Source organism: Camponotus floridanus, unplaced genomic scaffold (genome assembly GCF_003227725.1).
Source record: "Camponotus floridanus strain SB8 unplaced genomic scaffold, Cflo_v7.5 scaffold6, whole genome shotgun sequence".
NCBI lineage: Eukaryota > Metazoa > Arthropoda > Insecta > Hymenoptera > Formicidae > Camponotus > Camponotus floridanus.
Genome location: NW_020229769.1, coordinates 1,102,947 through 1,114,114, shown reverse-complemented (window position 1 = coordinate 1,114,114; position 11,168 = coordinate 1,102,947). Strand labels below are relative to the sequence as shown.

The following is an 11,168-nucleotide window of genomic DNA, read 5'->3' as shown; positions in this document are numbered from 1 at the left end:
AATTTTTTGAATAAAAGACATCTCGGCGCGTTTAAATGGGACTAGATTGAGAACTAAAATTTGAATCGAACGATAATTAGAGATTTATTCGTTTCCCTGTCTGTTGTTTTTCACGCGTAGTTTTCCAAAAATATAGCTACATTCTTGACAACGTATTAAGCGAGGCAATATAGAATGGGCAATAAAAATGTTATCGTGCTCGTTTGCTTATAGCGAACTGATGCAAACGAATTCAGCACATTTAAATTGAGAGATATAGACACCAGTTGCTGCACCGTTAGATGGCTAGTGTAACTTTCACAATTAATATCACGTAGCATTACTCGTTTTTTTTGAATCAATTATACAGGAGAATTTTATATCGTATGTTAATTGAAATTCCTATTAATTGGAGATAACACAGATAACGTCTTTAAAAAGGAATGTGCACAATAGGGTATAAAGGAGATAATACTATCTTTGCGATTGCCAGGCTTTTCACGAATTCGTTACGTCACACGATCGCGTGTTTGTGCGTCACTTTATTGCTGGGGAAAAAATTTGTCTTACATCTAAATATAGGGCGTCGGTAACACAGTAGCGGTGGCTTTGAGCAATGCTATGCCGAGATAACGATAAGAATTAAGCTCCGGCGCGAGGTAGAATAAAGTGGCGGGGCACGTGTGTGTACATATTGTTTCGCCGTATTGATATCGAAAAGTTCCACACAAATGATTAAAAACGCTCCAAATTTCCGGCGTATCGGAATTCCTGAGATAATCGACCGTTCGAATTACTTTCTTTCAACGCGATACAAGATATTCTTTTTTTTGTCGGGGATAAGTATAGCACATTGCGCTTATTATTTATCGCGTTATTACGTTAGGGGACCGTCCAAGATTCTGGCGCGTTATGATTTTTGCATCTTAATAAGATACACCATAAGGTACATTTAAAAACGCGCGCATGAAAAATAATGCTCATGACTGCGGGTCGCGAGGACGCTGCCTTTTACTAGGATATTTTCCTCTCTCTCTCTCTCTTTCTCTCTCTCTCTCTTTCCTTCTTAACTATACATATATATATATATATATATATATATATATATATATAATTCTGATCATAATTAAATCCGTATAACATCGAGGTAAAAATTGATGATTGCAACGAATTTCTCCTTTCTTGCATATAATATTCCTTTTAATAACGATAAGATAATAATAAATTGTGTATGATAAAAAAGTAAATAAGCAATGAGATGATAACATCAAAAGAAGTTGCTACAATTTATTACATCTTTTTTCAAAGTATCTATATAAAATCTTTATTACGTCGAACATTTAATACTTGAGATATTTACAATTAATTTATGTTGATTTTTAACTGATACACTCGATTATTATCTGAATCAGATATTCGTGTATTCTTGTAACGAATAATACATTAATTTTTGACGCCTCTCAAGGTAATTTAAGGAATGTTGTTTTTAATTTAACGTTATCAGTGTTTGTAGCATCTTGCAAAGATTTAATCTGCAAATTGATTATGCGCTTTCTCCATAACATTCAGTCAAAAATTTCAATGCAAAATGGTTAATGTCTTATCAACGATTTTTTAATCATTCTTAAAACTTTGTTCATTTACTCATCGTATTACTATGACAAGTTTTTCATATTTACTATTCGCATAATGTTATTTGCATATTATCTATCACTGACTACGTTGTTGGTTTTGCGGTAGCTCTTGCTCGGCTTCATATTTCAACTTACATTAGCCATACATTTGATCCCTTCTCGCTCCTCTTCGCACACACATTCAAATGCCAATAAAATCGCGTATCTGAAATTCGACTAGCAGTGGTTTAATTAACGCATCACAGAAGGTTCGTGTTTGCATTAATACCAAGATTACGACCGCGTATCGGAGTAGATAAACAAATTACTTCGCCGGGTAATAGTCTTCGTCGCGAATCCTCTCTTGAATATAACATCAGGCGCGGCTATATTCGCAAATAAATTTTTCCTCGTACGCTATCGTTCGAACAATCGCGTTAATCCGCGGAGTCGATCTAAATTATCGAATTGAATCCGGCGTTTTATCTTTTTTTATCTTGCGTGGATCCTCTTTTTTAGAAACATCAAACATTTCGAATATTCAATATAATGTACACTTTTAACATCTTTTACGTTAGAATGCAATTCAAACGTATCGTGATTATATAGGTGTATCGTTATTCTATATATTAATATTTTGTAAACATCGATATTTAGAAGCGAGCATTATCTTTGAAGACTATCACTAGGCACATAAGTCTCGCGCACGGGGCGCTACGACGATGCACATCGGCAGATAAGCAGGTGACAATCCTCTTGCGGCGGTTTTTGAGGCGTGCCGTGCGAGACGTGTCCTCTCGATTTCCCCCTCTCGCCCTAGTGCGTCGGTACCGCCACGGCGATAGGGCCGTATAACAAAAGGGCCGCGCGTTGCACGCGGGATTACTTCGCATTTCGTTGCGTGGCGTACTATGCGTGCATGCGTGCGTACACGCATGCGCCATAGTCGCCGCAAAACGCGACGCATGCGCGATTCTCAATCGGGGCCCGACTATGACGGTCGGCGAGTCGTGAGAAGCGGCAAAGCGTAGAGAGCCGAGCCAGCGCGATAGTAATGGAAGAATCGGGGAGGGAGGGGGGAGAAGCACGGCGGAGAGGCATCGAGAGGGACATGGGATGAGAGAGAGAGAGAGAGAGAAAAGGGAAGAGGGGGGCAGGCTGCTCATTTTCTGCCATTGTAAATTGATCTATTCAATGGGTCCACTATTATCCCCCCCTGCAGTCCATGCATCGTGTGCCCTATGGGGGCCACGATATTCCTCCGTTCTTCCGTCTCCAACGCCCCTTGTGCATGCGCTCTTTCTCTCTTCTCCCCCCGGCGCCCGCCAGAGACCCCTCGCCTTCTTTCTCTCCCTCGGTTCGCGCTCGTTGCCTTCGACGTTGCCTGGCTGCAACGTGCCATCGGTCGTACCCCGCTGCGCCACGTTGCGCCGTGCCTTTGTTGCGCCCTTTTTTTCACCCGCCAAAAGAGGCATCCCGCTTTTTTTCGCGATCATCGTCGACGACCGCGTCGAAAAATTTCGCTCGCGCTTCGTCGCCTCGGCTGCGCATCGTCTCTGAATGTAAACCCGGCCACTCAAATAAACGTCAGGATGCTCAGTATTATAACGGAGTGTGAAAACTCGATCCACATTTATTCAATTTATAAATTTAACGCACGCGAGAAAAGTTTATTACTAATTATTATGACTAATTAAGTGACAGGTCTGGTTAAAAATTGACGTGTTATTTCGGTATTTAACGGAGATTTCTCACGCGAGACGACCGTTAGGTAGACATATATGAATCTTATAACGCCATTTATTTATGCCAAATTAACTTCTGACGAGTTTAGCGATTTAATATGTGCGCCGTAAAATACGAGCGCGATATATTGCCGCTGTTATCCGCGAGCAAAACATTTTTCCTGATGGTGTAATTGCGTCTTGTCGCAATGAGTTGAAACTGAACTGAGAGATGTGGGCGTGCGTGTGTTCGTTACGATATCGCGATTCTGTGTCACGCTCACAGATACAAAGAGAGAGAGAACCCGGGAAGAAAGATCCTATCGGAGATTTATTGGTACAATTAGGATGCACCTCTTGAAGCATTAAACTCTCATAAAATGCCTAATGGCGACCGCTAGAGAACGTATCCTATTCAAATGTAAACTGTCGGTTCTTTCGCCTCTGTCGTTCATTCACCTTCTTCCTGTTCAATTTTTCGAGACAAAAATCTGTTATACAAAAATGCCATAAATGTATGATATTTATAAAAGTATTCTTACAATGAAAGAAACTTTATGTAAAATCATAAGTATAAATAAGAGGGATAGGCATTATTTATATGCGATATTATTTCTGATGAATATTTTTGTATTTTTTATTTTCAAGTTTATAAATATAAATATTTGTAAATATTTATAAATTTAAACGTTAAAAAAAATGAAATGTTTTCTGCAATTCAATTAATTAAAGCATATTAATTCTCCAAGCTACTCAAGGAGCCGTTATAAGAACCGGTGCAACATCAAGTACCTTGGTTTTAATAGAGATTCGAGGCTAATTAACGAAACAAAACTCGCGTAAGCCTGCGAATATATCGCTTTCTGACCGGTTTTGTACCCTATGACGTCATAACGATGTTATTGGCGAATTAAGCCAATGACTATAGTAATCAATTAGGCCTATAGTAATCATGCTTTTGTATATTCATTAATGACATATATGAAATTTAGATGGTGTTGAAAGTTTCAGACATTAAAATACGATAACAAATGGGGTGTCTCCAATGAAATTTTATTTTAATTTAATGATATTCGTTAAAATATTTATAATCAGGAAAAAAAATTGTACATTATGTATGTATATTTTTGCATATAATATTAAATACATTTTTTATTTAGAGAATTCTGTCTTGATTAATGTAAAAAAGGTGAGACATCACATTGAACTGACGTTGAAATATTTGTGAAATGTGAAACGAAATTTCATCATGATTTCGACTCGCCGTAAGTTTAGCTTTCATTCCGGATTCCGGGATCATTCTCCAAACGGGTTTCAGATTCTCAGTTTTAATTGTTTCAACACCAAACGTGTATATACCCGGTTAATTCGATGGTTGTTACGAGCCGCGTAACTATATCGCCGGCGGTCTTATTGCTACAATTTCACAATTATCGCGTTCTAGCGTAAATACCTCCCCGTTTTGACGTGTGTACTACCGTGCGATAGTGATCACGCGATATCAGTTCTTTTTCTCTTTTTCGCAGCCTGGATCATATTATTGGAAAACACACGGGGCCATTTGTAGAGTGTAGAAACTTTCATTGGCTTTTGCTAATCTAGATGTCGAAGCATTAAATTGTAATTGAGTATTAAGTTTATTGCGCTAGTTAAATATATCTGAAAATTATATAGATATTGATAATATAAGATTGGATGAAAAATATCTCGGAGAAAGTAATGAAAGCTAAAGTTACTTCATCTTCTAGACATACACTAACGTTATTTTTGAAAAGAATATTTGAGATATTCCCTATTTAAATATAATAGTTGAAATGTAAATGGAGATCTCGAAAAACTATTTAAGATTTTTTCACAAGTTTTGTTTTTTGTGTAAAAGAAGAGAATTGACCATTGTATAAAACGCTTTTTCTAGTTCTAAAAGTTATTGCCACCCAGTAAGTAAGTGACAAAAAATCATTATGTTCATCGCATCCCTTGACCATACTTATTTACGCAGGATGCTGTCACGTTACGACTAACGTAAAAGTAACGGTAAAATGTTCTTCGACCTCGAGAAGATATATTGTTTGTAGAAATGATTTTACGACAAGCGTAACGAAAGTTAACCATAGTTCAGTAATAATATATATTTGCCCGATGAAAGAAGTTTAAAATTCTTCATGGTTATATATCTAGAAAAAAATTCTTATTATTCTATTATAATAGCAAGTCCATGCGGGATTATTTTGAAATTTGGAAAAAACTAGTGAAAATCAATATTTCTTTTATTTGGGTGGTCTGCACACTCTCTATATAAATTAACACGGCAATATAATTGAAATAGTTGTATGTTTATTGCTATTCAACAATTTTTAAAAAATGCGATAGTATCATAAAATATCGATTGAAACGATGAGATTAACTAGAATTGATTTTTCTTAAGCATTTCTGTTGATTCTTATAGAACGTACATTTTCAGCTATAAACACGAAAAAAACAAGGTTCTCTTGGAAATTTACCGGAACCATATGATTCCTGAAATACCAAAGAATACATTACAAATAAATAGGAGAGACAAGTTAGAAAATTTTTCGTTCCACACGTGTGTCCCGCGTGTATAGATTTCGTCCTGCACAGAGTTCTCCAATCGGGAAGGGAAGGGTTACGAAACGAAGGGTTCGAGGGGGCGGCAGCAATAGCAGAGGCAAGAAAGCCAGCAACAGCAGCAGCCTCTAAAGCAGCTGCTCGGTATATCTCTCGGCAAGATCGGCGCACACTGGGAAAGTCTCAACGCGCGCTACGTGTGCGTACGTATTTTCCCTCTATGTGGACCCTCGTACGTGCATGCGAGATCGTCCGGAACAGACACCCCGCTTGCCGGAACGAGAGCATTCTCTAAATATTATCGCACAATATTTTTACCGCCTCCGCCGCGCTGAGTTATGCGCGCCCGACAGCCAGCAAATGCTGACGTTTCCATACGCATCTATCGATGTTTGTTTTCTCATCGAACATTCTTGACCGCGCGAGCGATCGATTTTCCTCGCCATTAGACTTCAAATGGGAACACATTTTTTTTTCTTTTGCGAAATTTTACATTGCGCGTTGCCGCTGCTTCGATATCGCAAGAAATCATTTCTCTCGCGTGTCGCTGTATAAATAAATTCTTGCTTGTAAATTATATAGATGAAACGTATCGCGCAATCACCGTTGAGCTAAACGTTGCTTAACTTTGCCAATTTTCTCATTTCCCATTATTCTCCTCTTTGGACGTGCCGAGTTTTTTTTATTCCACAGACTGCTGCCAAGCTTTTTACGAATGCGTCAGCACGTGTCGGCGTATGAACGACTGCACCGTTTCGAGAAAAACGCTGTGCAAAGAATCATAAGCAGCGTTACGCGGGGAGGGGGGCAGCTGGGGTACAGAAAGCAGAACGGGCTGTTTACAATTTGTAATCTTGCCTACCTGCGTGGCGCTTAGCTCGTTGCACGGGAACCGTCGAAAAAGCGCGATGACAGGGTCGCGCAAGAACTAGTCCTCCCTCCCTTACCCTTTCCTACGAACAGTTGACAGTATTTTTGTCGCACGAGACGCCTTCATTATCTATACACTCTGAAATACAGGAGAGGACTCGAGGACTCGCCCATTGAGAATTCCGGCTCATGAATACGCGCTCTTGCCTGGGAATTCGTGCGTGAGGACAATATTTCATTATCCGATTTTTTCCTTCGTAGAAGAGCAACGCTCCTGCTGACTGAATCTCACGTTTCTTGACTCTTTGGGTATTCGATATTGTAAGAGAGAAGTTATTCTTCCTTCGTCGTGTCTTTGAGACTGTGTGTAATAAATAATGTAATGATAATTTCGAGAATTTTGCATTAATCTTCCGTAAATTAAAAATAAAATTAATACGTATATTTGTTTACGTATTATCGTTTTATTTTGATATTTGCCAGCGCGCATTTTTTTTCAATGGCAAAAATAATTGGCCCGATAGAGAGTTAATGATATCTCGAAAGCTCTAATCTGATTATTCGATCTGACGTCGTATCACGAAACTGCAAACAAGATTTGTCGCGCAGTTTTTTTTTCCTCTTTTTTTCTCATCGAAAAGTTTGAACATCAATTTAAAAGTAGTTTTGTTTCCATTCTGATTACGGTGCAAATGTCTGAGAATTTCAACGATGCCTCCTCCGGTTCTTCTCATTGCTGTCTGCCTCCTCGATTTGCCGCCTGAATTCCATCGCGTTTCCGTTTCTATACGTACGAATTGAACAGTGGGGGTCCAATTAAGAGGAAGCACGCGAAGGAAATCGCTTAGAGAAAGAGGTGCAAAGAGACGAGGAAAAGAGAAGGGGGAGATGTAGCACGGAGGTTTGGCTACTCATGTGTTTCCTTATATATATATATATATATATATATATATATATATATATATATATGCATATACATCGCGATACGATCGTCTATATAGCTTTAATACTGCAATTATGTTGGATCCAATTATTAACGATCTAATATGTGTGTTTGTGTGTTACAGATCAGACAAGAAAAGCCGTATTACATTGCGGACCCGGAGGTGGACTCGCTGGTGAGTAATTTCCTTATTCATTTATCTTGTGTGCAAGCGAGATAGTTGCATTTCTCGCTTCGCTAATTCATAATTTTAAATTGTCAATTCACAATCGTTCAATTTCCTTCGGAGATTACAATTTTTTCGCACAAATTTGCACGTGAAAATCGCGAATAATGTTCGTGGAGACATCGAGGATTAATTACAACCGGGGTCAATTAAACCGATAGAAGGAGAATGCTTGGAGTAAGCGAGATCTCGAGACCGCGTTATCCGATTTTAGCAACGTGTAAATAGCGAGAAGTTTCGTGGTCGCGTTACGTTTTCTCTGACGGCTCTCCGGCGTTTAATCGTCCAATTTCATCGGAGGTGATCGCCCGTCGAGATACCCAAATACGGTCGGCCGACTTCAACGACAAAATAACGAACCAGGAAATAAGGTAACAACGCTCGAGTCAGCGCTAGGGTGTCCCACACTTTTTTTTTTTTTTTTCAATGAGTGGAACAATTAACGGTATAAAGCATTGCGCGTTTCCATCCATCGTTATTATTCCCGTCGTAACACGAATTCGGAGTTTCATTAGGACGGATACATTCATTATGAGATATCTAGATGATAAAGCATTGTATATCACTGACCAAAACAAATATTGCATTTCTCTGTAATCTCGTAAACATGGTTCAAACTATGCGTAATCTAAAATCTCATTCAAATTTTTATCAACAGATAAATATACATTGTGTAATTTTATTATTCATTACTATGAATAAATAATTGAATATGATATGCGATACATGATAATATGATCTGTTGAACAGCGTATAATAATGTACCGGAAGGTCAATGTAATTTTCAAACATAGTTTGTTTTGGTAATAAAGATCCGAACATGACAACATTGTGCGCCATTGTTTTCGAACGGATGGCAATTTACTCCAAGTTTCAGTGGAATCGTCGAAAAGATGTAGAGGAAGAAATATTTTAGTCGACCCTTTACACGCGCGCTACGATCGAGATAACGAGATAGAGGGAGCTTTTTAAATAACTCGTGTGTGTGTGTGTATTTTTCATCGGTGAGATTGCGGCCTTACCGCGATGGTTAGGGCAACGTAGGATCGAACCGCCATTATGAATTCCTCGAGAAGTTTTCCGACTCATTGTACTTTGCAAAATTTTTTGCAGAAACCGCATGAAATCACTGTATTATATCATTAAACTATTTTTAATTAATAATTATTTTTTTCTAAAGATTTTTAATCATCATGCATATGGAGGCTTGGAATTTGAATATTTTAAGATTATTTTAATAAGTTATTCCTCTGTGTTGACGGCGCATAACTAATATAAATCAAAATAATGTGTTTAAAATAAAAATTAACGTGCTTAAAATACAATTTAATGTTGATAAGAATTTGATTATATACTTGTTTACAAATATTTAAATAATATTACAAATATAAAGAGACAAATTCTATTAGCGTAACATTTTTTGATACAACAATTATCTGATATTTAAAACCGAGTGAACAGATTTAAATTTATTTCTTGCTGCGAATGATATGTGTCACCTTTTCGGACTTGTTTGTCAATTTTGTTTGACAGCAGTATATTCGATAAATATATATGTTTTTATTATTACGCACAGTTATTTTCGTGAAGACGTTTTCCATGGACGATTTTTATTTAAAAATATACGAATGCTACATTTTTCAAAATCAGCATATTGAGTTAATGCCAAACTGCTGTTGTCCTTGTTTTGACTTTTTGTACGAGAAAAGAGAGAGGAATGCATTTCGCCAACGCTGTTCTCGCGCTGTTGCCCACAATTTTTCGAAACGTCACGTCCGTTACCTGACTTGTCACGACCGTAAATATTCGCGCAAGGTGGTAACTTGTGTCTCTCACCACCGTTGTCACAACTGTCGACTGATCTTATTTAAAAATAAAAATGTAAAGAGAGAAAAATGGAAATTTGGAAAGTATAAAAACAATTTTATTTACGTAACGATACAGATATTTAAAAAAATACGAACGACAATATTTAATATTCAAAACGCGATATTATACACTTTCATATACTTTCTGGATTACATATTATATACTTCCTTAAATTTTTTATTTTTATCTTTTTCTACCGAAGTATAAATCACATGAAAATGCAATAAATTTCGTCCATCATTTACGTCTTGACTTTTGACCATTGAAAGTATTATCGACATCTACGTTCGTTGTCTCTCTGCGCGTAGCTCGCGGGTATTCTTAACGTGCATTCGTAAAAAACCACCTCCGGCAGGTGTTACGAGTAGTAAATCGGAAGTTAAATGGACTGGTCGGATAAAAATTTTCATATCGTCTACCACTTATGCTAGCACTAGCACTATGGTAGGTCGGCTAGAAGGAACCAGCTCTTCGGGCCTAGTGCATTCGTCGTTGCATTCACCGGTGCAGTCACCGTTGCGTAGTTGCTTATCGGTAGTTGCCGGTAGGAAGGCCGGCGGAAGGTGGCGTGGCTTCATTACGTCCGTGGCAAATCGCAATCTACGAGCAATGAGCTTCTATCGTAAAGAAAAGGCACGTAACGTTCGCGCTTTTTGCTTCGTCCATCTCGTTCGCTCGTACCCTCTTCTTCCGCCGCCTCCCATCCTCTCGACTCTTCGGCAGTCTCGAGTTCCTTCTTTTCTCCCGCTAATCCTTCGACCGTCTTTTTTCTACCGCGTTCTCTATCTCTTCGAATGGAAGGAGAGGCTGTTCCTCTCCTGTAATCCCCGCGGACGCTAATCGACCGGACCTTTTTTGCCGATAATTTCGCAGAACGGAAAAGTCGCCTAGTCAGATTGCCTTCCAAGTTGAACGGGAAGAGAGTCTATCGTTTTCCTCGCCGGTTGTTGGCGGTCAGTAGCGCGACGAAGAAATCGTACCTGCTTGTTTTCTTCTCTGGTATTAAGTACGATTGTATGAAAAGGCTCGAAATGCAGCAAGTCCGCAATTTGTGATCACTGCACTCGCATGCGAAACCAATTTAGAGAAAATCCGGGACAGAATAGAATTGATGCATCGATCAATTGTCGCTGATTAAAGATCCGTCAAATTTATTACAAACAACGGATGACAATGAAATTGAGAATTTCAAATAGAATCGAGACAAATTCTTCCATTTTTCAATCTCGCGATATAAAGATATACAAATCAAATGTGATATATATAGAACGCGTTCCTTGAAAAAATATTTTTAAGAACAGATACGTGTTTGATTTTCACGAGAGTTTCTCAGAGCGGCTCCAGACGTGATGGATACG

The 11,168-nt window shown here is 38.4% G+C and overlaps 1 protein-coding gene across 4 annotated transcripts in view; it reads left to right on the top strand.

Moving 5' to 3' along the window:
- Nucleotides 1-11,168, top strand: part of LOC105252077 (homeobox protein homothorax) — a 376,959-nt gene that overhangs the window by 21,581 nt on the left and 344,210 nt on the right. For all 4 annotated transcript variants that reach the window (XM_025413054.1, XM_011259291.2, XM_025413053.1 and 1 more), the window contains exon 4: nucleotides 7,840-7,890. In XM_025413054.1, coding sequence (XP_025268839.1) covers nucleotides 7,840-7,890 — 51 coding nt within the window. The remainder of the gene's footprint in view (nucleotides 1-7,839; nucleotides 7,891-11,168) is intronic.